This window comes from Acipenser ruthenus, chromosome 8 (genome assembly GCF_902713425.1).
Source record: "Acipenser ruthenus chromosome 8, fAciRut3.2 maternal haplotype, whole genome shotgun sequence".
In the NCBI taxonomy this organism is placed as follows: domain Eukaryota; kingdom Metazoa; phylum Chordata; class Actinopteri; order Acipenseriformes; family Acipenseridae; genus Acipenser; species Acipenser ruthenus.
In genome coordinates, this window is record NC_081196.1 from 11,564,971 (window position 1) to 11,586,111 (window position 21,141).

A 21,141-nucleotide genomic window follows, 5' to 3' on the forward strand; every position below is an offset into this window, starting at 1 on the left:
ATACATATTAGAAATCATATTGCTTACAATGTATTTTTTTTATATGCAAATGTCATGTGTAAGCAATCTGATTTTTCAACGCTGTTCTGACACTGCCAACGGTCATAAATTCCCCAGTTGCTATAAAATTCAGATTTTGCATCCAAATCTGTTGTCACTGTATCAGAGTTTAATCTTGGATGATATTAACAGCTTGAATGAATCTGACCTGGACTGTTGTATGTTTCTTAAACAGTCTACAACAGTTCCATACGTATCAAGCTGTATTTTATTAATAAAAACATACAAAAAAATCTTTAAATAAAGCTTTGTGAAAAGTAAAATCCAGTGAAATTGTCAAGAAAGGTACTACTGCAAATGTAGTCCTCAGTCTCAACATGTAATTTTCTTTCAAACAAGCTGTTGAAACCCTGGATGTGCCAGCTGTAGCATGCTGACTGGTGGCTGTTTGATGTCAATTTGTAGTTATTCATTTATGCTTCATTAAACCTAAATGAAGCTACAGCTGCTGCTAGGATTAATATATGTTATCTCCCTCACTTCAGCATGCTTGCTGATTGCCCCCAGGTCACAATGTTGTAGCGGCAACTCTTTTTTTTTTGTTGCTAGTCTTCCTTGTATATATCTGATTAAAAGCAGCCTAGTTGGAAGTTTATACCGTTTTCATGGTCCTTTACTGTGTTAAAATAATAGGTAATTGTGATTAATCCCCATTTTCACACAAATACAGAAATGACCATGTCCAAGCCTCTCACAGTTTGCAGAAATATTGATAAGTCTCAATGTGGAACTGTTGCAGCTTTTATTGTCATGCAGTGTTGGATTAATGCATGACCGGTCAACCTTGATCAGTGCATTGCATGATAAAAAGGTAAGGGATGAAGTTATATTAATTGGACATAATCTGTTCTAGCATGTGCAGCATATAATGACTGCAATGAATAACACATACTGAGGGTGTGGTGTGGTGGGTCATCAGAATAAATTACTATTAACACACCACATGAATAATATTAAACTAAATACATAGTAATCCACAATGTTCTCAAATCATGCCAAAGATGTTGTAAATAAATGAATGGTAGCACTGTAAACCAGATTAAGATACCACATCGCCAACATACAAAATATAAAAATGAATTGTATGCTTTTTTTTATTGTCTGAGGATATCAAATAGGTTTATCATCTGCAGCATGAGAGCAGAACCACTGTCCCCCAGTCTCCTAATGACCTGCGAAATCACCTGTCTCAAAACAATTGGTCATTTTGGACTGAGAAACGTGACCACAGTTTAGGTGGCTTGCTACCACACCGGAGAGGGTTGTGTGTATCAGTGGATTGGTTACCTTCACTGACTAAAACATCCCTTTTGAGGGCATTCTCTGGCAGGATCTGAGTAGAGGTGATTATGCACTTTATCAGGTGACATTATTTCCTTTGTTGACGCGGTATTTTGGCTGTTTTGCTCTGTTTCTATCACTGTAACCTTCACTGTATAAAAGTTACATTTTATTGAGATTATTTGTTGGATAGGAATATTTTGTTTATAAAATGATAAAATGGTCCTGCCAGGAGCCGTCACAAAGTAGTTTTTGTTGGAGCAAAGTTCTCTGGCAAGTGTTTGCTGGCTTACTTTAAGAGCCCTGCACATTTACCAGGCGTAAGGTGAAAATAGAGCATTGCTAACCTTCAGCCACTCAATGACCCTTACAGAAAATAACTGCTATTACTACAGAATATATGGAGATTAGTTTTTATCGCATAATCTCCATATTCAGTGGTCTCTCTAGGATTTAGGTGCCATGTACTGTAGACAAACAAGTAGACAAGCATTTTGGCTAATAAAATCATTGGTGAAAAGGCTGTATCTTCCTGAGTTTCTTGTAGTTTCACTATTTCTATATACTATTTCCATTACTTCTCCTATGTACAGTAAAGGCTGTTTCTCTTGCTTGGCTGACAGTTATAAAGAGCCTGGAATATGTTCCACCCCATTGCTTCTGAACTTCGGCCACAATAAAGCATGTATCCATCTGATACAACAATACTAATTATCTCTTGAGTGGTAATTTGACAGTCAAGTAGTGACAGCCTTTGTTTTCCACTTTGTCTGGTATAAGTAACACTGGGACATCAAGAGCGATTGAAGCATAACTTGCAGCTCCCATCTATTATCGCAATTCTGAGAATATGAACAAAAATAATCAGAAGGCATTGAGGCATTTCTTGAAATGTAAATTTAAAATCTGGAGCTGCATCAAACAGTGACCTCACTCTAGTCATTCAATGTCTGTTCCTCATTAGTAAGAGAAGGTGTACACTTTATAGGAGCATTGGGTGTGGTTCGGTATTCAGGATTCAGTTTAATGCAGATGACTTCCTATATGTCATCAAGAGTAATACTTTTTGAAAAGTATTGTTTTTCACAACAGACTTTGCCCTGTTCTCAACCATTATGAAGAGAAACTGCAAATCAGAAAGCCGATAAAACACCTAGCTTTTCGCAACTCTCCCATTCCTGCTTGAGAGAAACTTGCATTCTAGAAACCACTATAGTTGAAAGTAAATTACCGTGTATTGCTTCACCCATTGCCTTATGCACAAAATAGAGACTTTTGGAAAAATGTTTTAAAAGCTGAAAATGTTGACCAAATATATGAACACTGCCACTGCACCTGGAGATTAATGAAAGATGAGTTTCAAAATAGATTGTATGTACAGTGTAGAGTAACTCTGAATCTAAAAGAAAATGATTCCTTCTTCCATTCAAGTCATATGACAATTCAACTGTGCCAGCCCCATCTACTCTGCATGTGTATATAGAGAGAATAGCCGGGACTGGCAGAGTTGAAAGGTCATTTTGTCATATGATTTGAATTTAATGAGGAAGGCTGTACAGTGCAGGTGCTTATGTAGGATCTCCAGCCCAGTTTAAATAAATCTCGAAGGAGAAGGGAGATTTAGGAAAAAAATATATTCATTCAATATTAGAGCAACAGAACCATATTAAGGGCATTTGCAAAATGTAGTAAAATGACTTTTGAAACTACTCGCTCATAATTTCCACCAAGGACTTCATGGCAAAGCAGAAGATCATTGGCCATCTTGAACTGGATTAAGCAATGTTCCTGTAATGTCTTAAACAGTATTCAAGCACTGACTGAAAAACAAAATCATACAATCATACAAAGGAAGGCTTTTAGAACATCCCTTGAAATACACATTTCCCGGGTTGCATAATTTGTATCCAATTTAGTAAGAAAAAATATGTTTGCTTCACAGAGTTAAAGGATATAAATAGCATTGTTGTTTTTAGATGCTTTCTTGAAAACCCTATTTATCTCTGTCAAGCTTTGTGCTAGAAGGGTATGAATCATGGGTTTTTGTCTGCCAGAGTAGGGAAGTTCAGTTTTCTCTAGAGGTTTACGAATGATTGCTTGTAAACCTTTAGGGAAACCTCTTCTAATATTGTTTGATTCAATGTACACTTGCACACAGGAGTATGTTTCAAGACACTAACGCATGAAAGGCATCTAAACACCTGTTCCCTGTTTCAGCATGTGTTTAATTTTAAGTGGGGGAGTTTCAAGTCAATATAACACTCTTTTAACATATGAGTACTTAGTGCCACATTATTGCACACAAATTGTTGGCATGGTGCTAAAACTCTATTTGAGTGCTCCCTTTCCCAAAGATATAGTCCAGGGGATTTAAGTATCTTTTTTTAATTAACTTTTATTTTGGACCACCTGAAGTGACAACATTTTGACAGTCCGTTGAATATTGTAGTTCTTATAAGCACATTTGTATCCAGAATAGTGCATTATACTAAATGAAAACTGTTATAAAATCAAGATCACATTTTAATCTTTCTTTTACTAGCATGATGAAAAAGCCTGGTTAAGCATCTGTCATGAAATGGACGCTTTGCCAGTAAAACTGCTATATGAAAACGTAGTGTCCGCATCTCTAGCCTTAGCTGATACAGTAATCCTGTTTTATGGCAGCATTTAAAATATCAAGATTGTCTTTTTTAAAACATATTAAACAGTACAGAGTACAGTCCATGTTTGCTGAACAATTTTAAATGCCAGATTTGTTATTATACTTTATTTTACAAGCTAATCAACTGGGTCATTGACCCAGAATGCAGAGACTCTCATTACTATTACAGTTTGTCGAGCTAAAAGCCCCCCCTACAGCTGTTGCTATTACAGGATCAAAAATACAAAAACATCTACAGTACAGAAGTGCATGGAATTGTGATTTAGACAGCAAGATATTCCAGTCTAACAGCCAGCAGAGGTGTGTATAGACATGTATTATTTAAGACAGAGGCAGTGTACTTTACTCTGTGTTATATCAGTGCCATATTTTAAATGATTGGTGACAATGTACAGCTCAATTTATAATATGCATTCTTATTGTCTAGAATATGTTTTGTGACTTATTTGTTCTACTCCCTGTCATTTGAAAGGAGTTAACAAGCCCCTGGCATTTTAGCTTGTCATGTTCAGAGCTTATGACTCAGCAGGCCAGTTAGTCTGATCATAAGTTACCTTGATTACAGAAGCCTTTGGCACAGAATAGAAAGGAGGAATGCGCTATTTTTACAGCACAGCATGGTTCATTACATACCCCTCCATCTGAGATGTGTGAGTTGATATACTTTGGGGCATTTTGCTAACTGAACATGTTGAGTAAAGAGATACGGGGCTTGTTTTAAAGAATAAGAATCTTCAAATGTCAATTTCATTTCATTTTTACATTTCCCCTATATTTTAAAGTGTTTGCAATCACTACTCCCTGGCTATATGAATGTAGAGTATGTGGGGCAGGCAAAGCTGAAAGGTCATATTGTCATATAATTTGAATGGAACGAAGAAGGCTGTTTAATCCTGTATTTTATTATTTATTTCTTAGCAGACGTCCTTACCCAGGGCGACTTACAGTTGTATACAAAAATACATATCAAGAATTACAGTACAATTAAGATCAAGATACAAAATACAGTGACTTCAGTCCTAATAAGAGCAAATACAAAACACAGTACAATTTGATATCGGGCAGTTTGAGAGCAGATAAGTGTTGATAGATACATCAGGGTTAGATACGAGTGCATGTGAAATACAAAGTACTACAGACTGGGTTAAGTGCAGGATTAAATACAGTAAAATAGGGAGCAGATAAATGCAAGTTAAAGTGCATTAAGGACAGAGTGCTTTATTGTCCAGAGGTAGAGTTGAGTTTTACAGATGTTGTCTGAATAGGTGTGTCTTGAGGAGGCGCCGGAAGTTGGTCAGGGACTGGGTAGTCCTGACATTAGTAGGAAGGTCGTTCCACCACTGCGGGGCGAGGGTGGAGAAGGAGCGGGAGTGGGCTCTGGAGGCAGGGGAGCGTAGAGGAGGTACAGCCAGTCTTCTAGTGCAGGCAGAGTGGAGAGTTCGGGTGGGGGTGTAGGGAGAGATGAGGGTCTGGAGGTAACTGGGTGCAGTCTGGTCAAGGCATCGGTAGGTGAGTACAAGAGTCTTGAACTGGATGCGAGTGGTGATCGGGAGTGGAACAGTGGAGTAACGTGGGAGAAGCAAGGCAGAGAGTTCTGGATGAGCTGGAGCGGACAGGTGGCAGATACAGGGAGGCCGGCCAGGAGGGAGTTGCGTGGAGTAGTTGGTGAGGAAGGGTCGGATTCTTCGTATGTTGCTCCAGAAGAAACTGCAGGTGCGTGCTAGAGTGGAGATGTGCTGGCAGTAAGAGAGACAGGGATCCAGGGTTACTTGAGGTTCTTGGCTGAGGAGGAGGGAGAGAGCGTGGTAGATTCCAGAGGAATGGAGATAGATTTCGAGAGGTTGAGTTTGAGGTGATGAAGTGTTACCATTGTACAGAACAATTCCAATTTGTCCAGAAGTTATTTGATCATTCCTCATTTATGGCAAACAAATAATGCAAATGTAATATCCCATACAGTAACATTTGAGAAAGATTTCTACATTACTTCCACAGGTTTTTGAATTATCCACCCCTAAACCTTATGCTGTGATTTAGGCCCCCACTAATCTGAAACACATAACTATATACGGTAATACAAGCATTCTTCAGAGTTGTAATCACAGTCCACTTATATTTTATTCCATGATCTAGTGCTCTCTGAGGTTGGTGCTTTTTTAGAAGGTGTTTCTTCAGATTCAGGCAATACTGAAGGGTGTGATATAGAACACTACATGCATATTATGGCAAACCTGATGTCTTTAAGGGTGCTTGAATCAGCTGGAGTATTTTATATGATTGAGCCATTGAATTGTTTCTATGGCAACTCGCAGAGATTTATTCAAGCAATCAGAAAAAATGTATTTGAAACAGCATAGCACATACTGTAATTCATTTATTACTAAGTGTTATTTTTACTTTTCTCCCAAAACTTTTGTGACAAATATGCCGGCTATACTGGCAATATAAGCATTGCAGAGTACATTAGGAATATGCAATAGGAAGAATCATTAAGAAGCCATTCTAAACATGTGTAATTCACATTCAGTCTTACTTTCATTCTGAATACGTTTGACTGACTGAACATGAACATGTAGAGCATGTATACTACAGGGAACACATAGCACCGTTTGAATTACACTATGAGGATCATTTCATGGGAAAGCCTCCCACATGGAAAATGATACATATTACAGCATGTCATTAGGTTATTGTATTTTTTTAAAGTGAGGTAGTCTTATAGAAAGAGAACAAGATAAAGAAATACATTTTACAAATAAATCCACCAAGACATCCTGGCTGACTGTGTGACATTCTCTAATAAAATCTGCTGATCTTCTTCCTTCACCAGTCATTGTTCAAGCAGTACCAGTAATTGGTCTCTTGATTTTTATTGCTTTCAATGACAGGAGGAGAACCATTTATTAACAGTTGGGGGGGAAAAAATCCCATGCAACCAAACTAATAACATAGACCAACCCTCCTGAATCTTACTGATGGAAGGTTAAATGATCCGTTAATGAAACACCAGAGTGACATTACTCTGAAAGTCACTTTCAGTGGTGATAATGAGATGTATGGTCTTTTCTCACTAGTAGGGGGAATTACAATTTTCAGTTAGTGTGGGATTAAGACTTTTTAATCAAGACTAACCTGGAAAATCAAATGTGGGCTTTTAAAAGTGCTGCTGCCAAATAACCCACTTAGCCTGCTGGTTTGATTACATTCTTGGGAATGTTACATAGAAAGTAGAATAGTGTTTTTTGTTTTTTTTGTTGTTTTGTTTTTCCCCCCGCTGGGTATACTGAGAATCGCTTGCGAAATTGTAATGAAACCTGCTAAGAACATACTTTACCAAAATCTCTAGAGCGTATCATAATCTCATGGGTGAATGAAGACTGTTTACCCGTCTGTCTGATTGTTTTTATGTGTATCATATTACAGTTTGCATATACAGTATCTAAAAGAGTTACTTGTGCCGTTATTCCATCATACACACACACTGGCTGTCTTGTAACCCTACAATACAAGTAATCACCAACCACTTACGTTGTATAATATAATGTGTTCTCTGAGACTGACAAGTGATTTTTGAAGGTGTCTCTTGGGAAAACTGAAGTGTGCTACAAAGAACACTACATTATAGCAAAGCTGATCATATTATAGGTGCTTGAACAGAATGTCTCAAAGCGTAGGCCGCAATGTGCCCTTTGGGGCCTGATTAAGTCAAGCTAAATTTCCTTTCCATTGAAAGCAGTGCAGGACGCTTGTATAACACATAGTTCATGCCATTGCACAAGGTTCACAATTTTCCATTTTTGTATATTGTCATGATGAAAAGAGGAGTCTGTCAGTCCTACAAACTAAAGATGGATGTAGATGACAGAAAACTGATGAGTTGTGACAGAAATTGCTCTAGGTGATGAAGACTGATTGTTATGAATTGAAGTGTATTCTGTTGCTAAAGGTCAGATTTGTGTCATAACCCCACACCTCCACTTATCTGGCCAAATATAAGATACTTTCAGTTTTCTCTAGTTGTGTCGGCTCTCATAACTCGAAATGGAGGCTAACAGCTTGTTACAAACAAAAATGAAGACAATTGTTATTTATTATTTTCTTTAAATGTTTTTGTTGATATTGCTTTCTTAATAACCTGTAAACCTGACAGGTCAAATTGCCATCAGCTTGTAAGAAGAGCATGGGAATGAATACAAATAAAGGTCACAATATACATCAAAACCCCAATCTCTCTGGAACTCTGTAGGAGGCTGGCTGATTGTGTAGAAGATTGCATGTGCAAACAGTGAGTAATATATTATCGCCAGAGAACTCTGGTGTTAGTGGACTCTGATTAATGAAGGATCATTCTGCTATTAAACACCTGCACAACATTCAGGCAGATAGGATTTAGGTTAATGGAAAATTGCACAATTAACAGCAATCTCTTTGTGTTACCGCTCCTATTGTTTAATGACGGGGCTGCTTGTTTTGTTGTCGATAATTGCCAGTAATGCAGTCCAAATTGCAATTATAGTTCAGTGTGAAAACCACGGAAATAGTGGCTGTCATTTTCTGAAGATGTTTTTACACTGAGTTATTTGCAAAGATGTAGTGTGCTTAAGGACCAGCTGCAATATTACTGATAAAGCTTCTGACAACCTGATCTAAACTGGTTACATCCATACGTATTTTAGATACTGGTATTCATTAGAAATCAATTGTTTGGGTTCAAGAGTGTTATATTCCTAATGGCAAATATGTTAATGAATCATTGTTAGATTACCAAATGCAATGTGTTGCTTTTTTGCAAATGTGCTGAACTGACTTCAAATCTGATTAACTAAGCACTTTAAATATCAAATATATTGTATTGGGAATATAAGTGAATTCGTATTTAGCTGTGTGCTGGTCTATAATCCTTCCAACTGTAAGTATAATATTAAAGTGTGTCATTAAAAATGTTTCCTTTTTTTTACAATAGATTCAATCTGTGTCGCTTTTTTTTTGTTTTACACCCAATTTCCTAATTTCAGTTGTGTATTTCTCTCTGCAATTTGAAAATAAATACGTCTTTGTCCCTGGGTGCACTCATAAGAGACAACTCCATTGTAAGTAAAATATATTGATGGATTAATGCAGTTGAATGATTAATGCCTTTTAAAATGTTTCTTCTTGATGATGTGTCAAAGACAAGCTTTGTGTTTAGACAACACATAACTGAAAGATAGTTGAAAAAAAAATGAAATAAGGGACAATAACAAGCTCCCTACTGTTATCTGTCATTGCCGATAACGTCATTACTGACTTTAAGGAATAAGCCCAAAATATAGCCATTACTTAGACAGTTTTAGTGTACTTGCCCCAAGACCTGAAAACCTTCAAAGTTTAAAACAGCATTAATCTGCCAGTGGCATTAAGAGTATCAAATCAAAACACATTTTCTGTCTGTGAGACATCCACAAATGAAATGGCTTTCCAGTTTGTGTGTTATATATCTGCAGGGAACGGACATTTTATTAAGAAGCTGATATTTTTTAGATCCATCATCCATCTTATATACTATAGTTACTCATGACCTTCATTCAGGTTTAGAGTATATATTTGTTAATGCCTTTCAAATGATACAACTACTTTTGTTTCCTAATATTTCCTTGTGCTATTTCAGAATTGCAAATGTGGGCTTTTACATGAACACTACATGCTGGACATTTAACATTTGACATATTCATGTTCATATGCAGGTACGTGCAAAAATGCATTGGTGTTGCAAATGTCAACTGCACAGCTATATGAATCCACCCTCTAACGAAATAAAATATAGGAAACACTCTAGTCACTTTCTCAGTAGAATTCAATTAAGCAATGCCTTCTTAGTTAAGCCAGCGCCATTACACATGTCTTTGGTTTCCAGACGTACTTTATACCAGTTGTATAGGATTCCTTTATGTGGCTTGTGGTGTATCTGACAATATTGATTAGTCCCATAAAATTAAAGAAGAGGTTAGTTTTACAAATTGTGTTAGTGTCTGACAATTTGTATTAGAATTCCCAAGAGTGTACTACCAAAAAACAATTGCCCTTTTGTAGGCTCGGTAAATAGGTTAAATAAAGCGATTGCTTTTTAAAATTTGGTTAGACACATTGATTCATACACCACTCACTGCTGTCATTCGCTTGGCCACCTTGAAGAAAAAAAGTTGTCCAATACAAACCCGTGCACGAGGGACCAGATGTCTGATAACACAAGGTGTCCAACTTCAGGCAGACAATAACAAAAGCACTGACCATGTAATCAAATGGAAGATGGGAGATGTCTGCTTTATTTCCCTAGTGCTGCCAATTGTTACAATTTTACAGGATGTAACAATTTCCCCTTTTCCACCTTTCTCATATGTATAAAACTGAGCTTATGTGTGGCGGTTACCTAAATGGCAGCTTCCTACGGTATTGCGGTGGTAAATAATTATATGTTTCAGTTTGCTTGAAATTGTTTAGCTAGAGTACACCCTGGTGACAGAAAGCAGGGTGTGAACTAGGTGAAGTAAGAAGCAGGAACAAGATCTTTCATTGCACTATAGCCAATGGTGAATCATGTAGAAAGAAATAATGTTTTTAAGGCCAAGGGGAACATAAATATACTATTGTTTTAACAGAAGGCCTAACTATCAAGGTTTTATAGGTAGGCCCCAATTAATCATATTTGTGTCAGAAATTGAAAATGATTGTGGGATTTCAGCTGCAGATTACATTTTTCAGAGTGATCTATACAATATAAAGGACAACTTTAGTATTTACAAATCATATCAATTAAGCTTTAAGTGAAATGTGGTTGGGTTTATCTTAAACAAATGTTACGTTCTGTGACAGTGTTAATTCTTTACTAACCCTATTTTGGTGGAAACACAGTGTTGACATGCCATCACTTCCCTGTGCCTAATCCCTGTCACACATTAAATAATTGGAATAGTGATTCTGAAATTGAATTGACTGAAATCAGTTAATATTACTACTGTACTTTGCAGACAAACAGTACGCTTTGTGACACATACAGGAGATTACTGTTAGACTACCACCACAAGTCAAAAAGTGCAATTTAGCTCAAAGTTAATTTCACTAGCCTAATATGGGCTTCATTTATCCTGAGGAATAGCCAGGTGCATTTTCAAAGGAACACAGCATCAGCAGGTGCATTTTCTTTTGACGTACAGCATCCTTCGATGTTTTTTTTTTCACAGACACACTGATAAGTGTCCTGCTGTCTTTGTAGTAACCCTAGGTAGATATATAGGTAGGTAGCTAGATAGATCTGGGGAAGTCTTTGACATGATGACGTGTATAGCTCTTGATGTAACTGAGCTTAGCTGAAGATGAGAAATTAAGATACTTCCCTTTTGTGCACAAAATCAAAGAAGAAATGAAATGGCTCTGCATGCAATGCATGTTAATTCAGTGTTTTTCACAACCTCTAACAGGTGTTGAGGGAAATGTATAATAAGAAAAGCTGATCCGTGCTAATCTATAAATGTATGAAATGTAACATTCAGAATTACTTTAAATTAGCAATAAATTACAGGATTGATTTAATGATAACTTGCACTGGGCACATTCACTTAGACTCTTGTTCTATGCTGCAGCTGTGTGGTTCATATTTTTAAAAATGCAGCTCCTGCACAATAAGTCATTTTGGTTGCCGGATATTATTAGAAACACATTTAGAGCTCTTGTATCCTATGGATGTATAGTAGGGGATTGCAATCCATGAGTGCCATAAACAGGACATCATTTGACTTCCATTCAGGTCATGAATATTAATGTAACATCTGCATTGTCATATCTTACAGGCAATACAATTTAAGGATTTTTTAAAAATGGTGAATTCGTCCATAAGGGGAAAACAATTCCATTAGTAAATTGTATCTAATAGCAGACCTGGGCTCTCTTGACAGGAATCCAAGCAGTAAGGATGTATTTATTTGATATTCCTCTGGATTGCAGTACTGATTAGCACTAATAGAGAGGACAAAAGGACTCAAGGCCTCAAGCACTGAAAATGAGAATGGATGCTTGGAGGATGCAGAATTAAGATGAAGACACAGGACTGTATTGAAAAGGGTCCAGCTCAGTGTATGACCTCAGGAAACAATTTCCGCATTTCATACACAAGCGGTATGTGCACACATAGGAGGCTGTGTGGTCCAGTGGTCAAAGAAAAGGGCTTGCAACCAGGAGGTCCCCGGTTCAAATCCCACCACAGCCACTCATTGTGTGACCCTGAGCAAGTCACTTAACCTCCTTGTGCTCCGTCTTTAGGGTGAGATGTAATTGTAAATGACTCTGCAGCTGATGCATAGTTTACACACCCTAGTCTCTGTAAGTCGCCTTGGATAAAGGCGTCTGCTAAATAAACAAATATATTCAACACAACATCGATTAAGATGGGACTGTTAATTGATCTGTATAAATAACAACCAATCCTTTCTGACTGGTGAAGAACTATCGAGGCTAGTCGACGAAACACCAAGGATGGAAGGTGTCCACTTGAAGACCCCTAGAAGTACCCTACTTAGCTTAGTCGTCATGCTGATGCGCTAAGGAGACCGCACAGTGGTTGATCCCTGGAGCCAGCATTGCAGCTGTTGTGTGTGCTGATGCGCCAGGGAGTCAAAATAGGCTGATCCCTGGAGCCAGCATTACACTTCAGCCATCAGCACCAGGCAGAAGGATAACTACATCATCAGATGGAAGGAAACGCAAATGACTCACATTAGTTTACAGTAAAAGATGTCTTAGTTGGTGCTTATCTTGGCGAGAGCTGTCCAATATCAGCATAAAGTTTTAACACCTACTCTCATGTAATGGAAATCTTGTAGTATGTTTTCAATGGGAACAACATTTCAGATGTACTATACAGCAAGAGGCCCCATTAAGTCTGTAGTTAAATATTTGTTGAAATATTTTGAAATGTTGAAGCTGAATTAAGCCGTCATCTGCTGTTACCAAATAGTACCTCCCATGTTTTTGCAGTTCCTGCCCCCCCAACATTACACACATACACACACACACACAATATGCATATTATGTTTAAAAACACTTATGTTTAAAGTGGGGATGGTGAGCCAAAATGACAATATCAAATCTTGCTCATAAATAATTGATAACAGTTCCAAATAATCCCTCTATTCCCACAAGGAGACAATCCTTCCATTTCAGTGACCCCCCATCTGTAGAGGTGGACAAGACCAACTGTTGATGTGATGCATCTGCTACTGTTCAAAGTTCTCCAGCAGCTAGCTATGTGTTTGGAGAGCTGGTCATAATTCATTGCAGCATCCCTGCCTTAATCACTGTATCCTAGTCTGCTCACCTGACTACCGAGTAATGTAAAGTCACAGTGTTCGGCAAGCTGCTGTCATTTTGAGACTGCACAGCATGGTCCAGGCACCGCCTCATAACTCGCGAGCCACAAGCAATTAAGCAGGGTGTATATCATCTGTCCTTTCTGAGGTAAAACCCCCTTATTTATAAGAAAGCAGGACGTTGTGAGCTAGTGAAACAGTTCAAGCGTGCATAAACGCCATCTGTGATCCAATACAGGTCAGGCAACCCGTGTCTGGTTTTACCTCTTGTGCAGAAGATACAGAGATAATGCTACCAGTGTGAATTTTGGCATCAGAAAGATAGTTTGTGTTCAGAAAGCAATAATGCAGGCATTGACCCAGAATTATGTCAGTGCCCAATCATGTGTGTGGATGTATTATAAAGAGTCTGTTCCCTTGTTAAATTCCAAGTAGCAGTCAATTTTTGCTATGAATGTTGGGATTTTTACAGTAGGTTTTGTCATTCACCATGGTACTTTCTCTGATCAGGCTAATCCAGGGTCTGGGGCTTTGCTTCAGTATCATTGTCCTTGCCTTTAGGATCAAGGGCATCCAGTTTTGAGATCTGCTGTTATGCTTGAGAAGAATTCACTTGCAGCAACAAAAAATGACATGGATCTTATAGCTTAAAGCACAGCAAATAGCAGTGTATGAAATATAAAAATATATATCAAAAAAATAAACACCTAGGGGAATTGGGTGCAGTTGCTTGGCTGCATGCATTACAATTGGGACAAATACAGTTTAGAGGATCATTGTCCATCTAGTGTGAGTTAGAATTGTGGGGTGCTATTCTGTGGTAGCTTTAGGCAGATTTACTGAAGACAACAACTCCCTAGATAAAAAAAAGCATAAGCTATAAAACCTAAAGTTTTGTATTACCCCCAGAAAACAAAGGTTTGGACTTTGGGCAATGCAGTGCTATGTATAGCATGATCATCTGTCTCATATATGTATATACCGTACACCCAATTCGAACAGGAATACGGTGTATATATATATATATATATATATATATATATATATATATATATATATATATATATATACATACATACATATATAATAGCTCAACAGCTGACAATGGGGTTGACAATCTCATGTCTGGCTGCTTGTCTGTCACTCTTTGCTCTCATTTCTCAGTCCCTTTTCATTGTGGATCAAGCATTTTTTTTTTTTTTTACTTATCCATCTCCTGGGGTTGTCAGTAAAGAAAACCAGTTAACTGAGAATCTTACAAAGTTTATATAGACATTCTTTATTTTAAATCTGAATAATTTTGAAGTAGAATTAAAAGATGACTTTAACTAAGCTGCCAAGGTCAACAGAGAAGCTGTGTGATTTCAGATTGAGATTGCTAATTTATCTACTGAAAAACACGCAGAGGCAGTTCAAATCTTTTTTTTTTTCTTTCTTAACCAATGCATTTTTCATTGCACTGCATTAACACAGTTACCCAGCATCGTCTGTCTGTCAAATTAGATATGCATTGATCTAAATAATGGCATCATTAAAGTATCTCACTGGTGTGTGCCCCTCAGGTGAGGATTTATTTAGCACCCTTATTAACATCACACAAAGAAAAGCATGACCCAATTTCAAAATGGTGTCTTCACATACTGCACTTTAGAAGCCTATGGGAGACAGCTGACAGTTCAAACTCCATGCTTGAAAAGAAACAAGGCCAAAGGGAGCTGATGAAATTAACACAATTAGAAAAAGCCCCCAGTACTCATTTCATTTTGGGTGTAAAGTCTCCATTCTTGGATAAATTCTACTGGTGGCTGTTTTCCTTATAACTGTTTAACTGAAAATATGGTAGCTGTATTATGTTTAGACTCCTGCTGTTCAATAAACGTCTGCACAGCATTCATTAAAATATGCCAATTAAGCACTAAACAACACGTTCTAGCAATCATTAAATAAAACAGGGTTTAAATTCCATTTAGAAGAGTGTGACCAACTCTCTGTCTCCCTCCCTCTGACTGTTTCTTCTTTCTTTCTCTCAGTATATTTTTATTACATTTTATGAATACTCACACTTCAGTTCTTCCAATTATGAAACTTTTGGAGATGAATTTCCCTTTCTTGAGTAACCTTGTGTGCAGTAGCAGGTCCTTTTATGCCGTATGGTAATTGTCTGTTACTGCTGACAGTGTCACTGTTGAAGACAGCATGCATCAACACACCACTTGAAAAGAAGAAGTGGGGTCAACAGTGATGCTCGGGTGAAATTCTCAAGGACTTTTACTCCAAATTTACCAATTAAAATCCTAAATATAGTGAACAAACTATGTACAATTTTTTTTTTTTTTTACAAGCCCCTGAATTAAAAAGGTGTAGTTATATATGGCAGCTTTATTGGATGCTACAAAATACAGTTTTGTAGTTAGAGCAATAAGAATTTAGTCCTCTAGCCCTGTGGACTTTCCAGCCTCATAGAGCCCTTCAGATATGAATCTGTTACTGTCTTCCCTAGCTTCCATGCAGTTTCATTATTTAATAATTGCTGGGAACTGAGCTATGAGCATACAAAAATACACACACAACAGAACAGAAAATGAAAAGAAAAATGTACTCACAAATCTTGTGACATTCATCCATTTTACATATACTTACATTTTATGAACTACTTCAGTAAAAATAAAAGGCATGTATTTACATCCAACAACCATTTTGTATGTCAGTGGCAAGGTATATAATTGTACAGTAATATCAAATAATGGAGTCTTTGGAATACCCAAGGCAGAGCTAAGTATTTCCTATAAAAATCAGTGTGGCTGGTTGATACTCATGGTTGATAAATCATGTGTAATACACCAGGGACTTAGATAGAAGCTCAAAAGAAAAAGCCTTGCTGCTTGTCTTGTGCTGATATCTATCAGCATTAACTTCAGAAATACTGGTATATTCTGCTACTTCTGTGCTCCTATTCTGTACTTAAAACCAACAACAGAGAACATCTGTTTTACATTGTCAGTGCATACTTTTGCATGCTTGAAGTGCTGTTTTTTTTAAACTTAGTTTACTTCAATATTCCACAGATGGAGCCTATTGCAGTCTAATTTGTGCATGTTACAGAAGTGTGTATAAGGCATTGGTACACTGAAATCTGGTTATTTGTAACATTTCAGAGACAGAAGCAGTCAAAGTGAAAATGTTATATAAATGACAGCATGATGCAGAATTCACTACTTACCTTCAGGCTTGGTTTCTGATTTAAAATCTTTCATTAACATCATTTGGACATCAAAGTATAACTGAACTGTGTTTTAAAGGGGGAACATTTATGCCCAGTTTCATCTTTTTCAGTATATTTCAAGTTTATTTCTTATTTCCACATTCTGTAACCTGTTATATCCTTCATAAATTAGTCTCTGCTTAAAGTCAAAGGAAACCCAAAATGCAATTCCTCAAAATAAATTCAAATATTTTACAATATTTTTGTCATGTTGTTATATGAGCATGTGTTTTTGGAAAACTGGAAATTCAGGAAGTACCAGGATTCATGGAGTATTGGGAAACTGTCTTCTTCAGTGTGTCTTTTGTTCACTGCAAATGGAAAATGCATTAAAGCTAAGGTGACCATATGGCTTAGTGTTCAGCGGGGCAGTGGGGGTAGTTCAGGCTTTTCAACTCACAACCCAATGCATTCTGGTAAGCGTAGTGCTGCTTCTCTTAAAGGAGAGAATAGTACCTGAGACAGATAACGCGAGTTGAAGAGCCTGAACTGGCTGAAACTGTCCCTCTGAACACAAAGCCATATGGTCAACTTAATTAAAGCTCAATACTAAACTTAGCAAATACAATATCACATGACAAAATCATGATTTTTAAAAGTAAAGAAATTGAAAACCACATTGTTGATTTTTTTATTTCATTCGTCCGACAAAGTTGGATTTAATAATATTGGTGGTTTTATTTCTTTTTTCATTGGTATATATGTAAGCTACAGGTGTTTAAAATGATCAATAGTATTGTGTTTTGTTGTTCTGCACTGGTAGTACATAACTATTTTCCTTATTTTATTTTGTTTTAACAGTTTTGCATACTTACTAAACACTGAGCATTTGTTATAAATCAGACAGTTTAATGTACCCATTTTCTTACTGCTTGATTCCCCTCTGTTTCTCCCCTTGTACTGTAGTGATGGCTGGGCAGACCGGTATGACGTCACAGAAGGGTATCAGAGAGAGGCAACAGGGGGCATAACAATAAAGCTGCAGTCACCAGATGTCAAGTGGTTTGATGAGTATTACCTGAAGCTACGACCTGAGACCAACCTAAGGAATCCCTGGTTCCCTGAATTCTGGCAGCACCGCTTTCAATGCAGACTCAAGGGACATGCGCAGGAGAATTTCAAATACAATCGCACCTGTAATAGTAAGTAGCAGGTTTTATGTAGCTTTCTATAAAACAGGTATACCGCTTATATTGAGAAAGACTAAGAATACTGTTATAAATAATAAAGTTCTTGCATTGTAATAATGGTTGTTCCAAAAGAAAAAGCCATGCACATTTTTCTTTAGTAGATGGCATTTACATACTACAGTAAATAGTTCCACTTTATGTTGGGATGTTTAGATGTGGTTTAATCAGGAGTGCATTGTCAAAGGTTATTCAAGTCTAGCCTTCTTATCATAGCAAGGTGGATTCTAGAGGTGACAAGTGACAGTGCTTAAAGAAACAGAAGGCTCCTGATTCTCAAAATTCTAGGGTGCTGTTGCACTGTAAGTGCAGTATCCCGTTTATGTGCATTTGTGTTCCTAGGAACGCTTGCCAGGGGTGTTGAAAACTAGGCTTTGAGTGAACGAGACCCTTGTTAGAGATAGTAAAGAAACATACTAAATTAATCACATAAATACATTCATTTTTAATGTCTTCGATGTTGAATTGAGTTTTGATTCATATACATACTTTTTTTCATGTTTTTTTTCATGAATTTCTTATACAAGGAATACAAGACAATCACTATATACCGTGTTGTCTGGCCCACATACATTAAAACCAACAAATGTCCATCAACTCGCAGAAAACATATTGTAGTATGGGCAGATTAATGTAAATTGAACTGGCAACTAAAACACGTGATATGTTAAAACAAAATATTTTATTCTGCCCAAAAATTCACCAATTTTTTAATTACTTTTTATTACATTTGATATCAGTGACATGATTGGGAGCTTTTAGGCCACTTCAAAGTAAGCTAAATTAGCATCCCGTATTTAAATTATAATTGTGTTGATCAGCTGATCATGTGATCACCCCAACACATTTTTCCTAACAAAAACAATATGAACTACATTCATTTAATAGTTCAGCCTATTCTAATGTTAATTACAGAAAGAAAAGCATATGAGGTTCATGTTTTTTGTTTTATTATGCTGTCTTTTGATGCAAATCTCATTTAGGCCATTGTTTATTATATTTAAGTGCACTCAGGTGTGTATTTTTCAGAGCTGGTTGAATTAATTCATTTTAATGAACTTTACATGTTTAATTTAATATCCATGTATTTATAAATGCAGCACCTTTTATACCATTCATTTTCAGTGTCTTTGTTATGAATAAGTTCAAAGGATCTTGGACTAATGGGAGTATTTGAATAAAATGTAATTTCCCCAATTCAAAATGAGTAAGAAATTGTTATCATGTAAATCATAATGGATAAACTTTATAATCAATTGTAATTACATGCATTTTCATATCAAAAATGTTAAACAGAACGTGTTTTTGGACATTTAGGCTTTTATACAACAGACTATGCGCTTGTCAATTGCAGTGGAGCAGGGGATCTGGAAATCTTTCAAATCTGTTTTTGATACTTATATTTAATTGAAAATCAGTAATAACCATTTGAATAAATAAACACAGAGACTTGTTTTACACACTATCATGGAAATATGATATTGCAATTTTTTGCAAATGCTATCGTGATGCAATGGTTAGGATAATAAGTGAGTTCCACTGTTTCACTAGTTATTTAAAACACTTCAATGGAAACTCAAGGCAGAGACTCACAAGCACCGTTAGATTTTTATAACCTATATTTTTGTATCTTAATAGTGGAGGTATTTGGATTGTACAGGACAACCCGACAATGGATTCCATACAGTAATGTGACAAGATAAGGTTACGATTTTGTTATCCCAAATCCTTGTCATAGAGTAATCACGGTGCACCAACATACTTCAACAGGCCTGTGGAGAGTCTGTTAAGAAAAGTCATTGAATGGATCACATGATCCTCCAGTCTGACCCCAATGCAACTTCTGATTGATTGGAGATTCTTAACTATTTTGGTTTTATAATCATTAACTGAGCCCAGTGAACATACATCAGTACATACGTACATATACAAATTCACAAAATGTACTAGCAATAGCAATGGTACATGTACTTTCTTGTTTCATTTGTTCTCCTTTCTGAAATCTCAGTCCAGTAAAATGATATTGCAGATATCAGCTCTCCAGTTCAGTGGGGTCACATCTGGTGCACTGATCTTTTTCAGTCTTCGTACATTATGCATTCAGCTTATGCAATGCAACTCAGTTACATTTCCTGGAATGTGATTGAGAAGATTGAATGTCCTTGTATCACCTTCATCCCACCATGTCTTGTACAGTACGTATTTTATGTTTGTTTATCCTAATAGGGTTTTTTTTTTGATGAAATTAAAAGTGCTTATTTGTAAGTGTCCACTGTATTCAGTTTCTAAGTCATATATTTGACTGTTTTGTTTAATTACGACATTATTGAGTGGTTTTACTAACTGCATGCGTTCTTATAAATACAAATAATATCTTTGTGAAGTAATATTATCTTAATATAACATCTCTCCCATGTTTCCTAGTCTGTACCAGCTCTCTTTTGAATCTTTTCTGTTACTTCACGTAGCAATTAAGTCTCTATCCCTTTTGTTTTTTTAAGACCAATCAATACACTATGTCAGCTAAATAAATAGATCCAAGGTGGTTACCAGTCTTGTATCAGGCTGCAGGGTTTCTCTTACAATATCAATGTCAATGCTATGGGTTCAGTGCATTTCCCCAAATGTATAAAGAAAATGTTAGACATATTTCTACTGTGCTGGTCTATCACAAATATAAGACTTGTAGTTTAAGTTTATCTTTCACCCTAAACCAGGAAGAATCTTCTTTTCTCTTTAGTCTCATTTAACATCCAATGACAAGCTATGAAATAAAAGATTGCAACCCAGAGAGACAAAGGTTACAGACGCCTGGCGAACACTTCGGTTTTGCGGAGTGTAAGAAATGAAAAATACACATTTGTAACAAAGGTTCATTTGTGCAAATGTAAGAACCAAACCACAGCACTGGCCGTGTTAGACTGGAGGTGAGAGATTATGGAATATGTTGGTTCAGCCTACAGTAAATACTTTGTGCCTTATTCCCCCAGGTCGCATGTCTTTAAAAGAGCAGTATGTTCAAGACAGCAAGATGGGGTTTGTGATCAATGCTATCTACTCCATGGCCTACGGACTACACTTTATGCAGCAAGCCCTTTGTCCAGGATATGCAGGACTCTGTGATGCCATGAAACCCATAGATGGAAGAACACTATTAGAATTCCTGATGAAAACCAACTTCAGTGGGGTTTCTGGAGAAGGAATCTTATTTGATGAGAACGGAGACTCGCCAGGAAGGTAACTGGCTTATTATATAACACAGTATACAAAATCGAATTCAATTTCCAGGAAGACTGTGTATATTTGTCTTATTCATCATGAGTTATAATTTTTTTTTTTTTTTAAATA

At 36.7% G+C, this 21,141-nt stretch overlaps 1 protein-coding gene across 2 annotated transcripts in view; it reads left to right on the forward strand.

Annotated features, from left to right (window-relative positions):
- The window catches only part of LOC117972761 (metabotropic glutamate receptor 5-like), a 79,748-nt gene that overhangs the window by 42,962 nt on the left and 15,645 nt on the right, over nt 1-21,141 (forward strand). For both annotated transcript variants that reach the window (XM_059028498.1, XM_059028499.1), the window contains exons 4-5: nt 17,513-17,748; nt 20,784-21,030. In XM_059028498.1, coding sequence (XP_058884481.1) covers nt 17,513-17,748; nt 20,784-21,030 — 483 coding nt within the window. The remainder of the gene's footprint in view (nt 1-17,512; nt 17,749-20,783; nt 21,031-21,141) is intronic.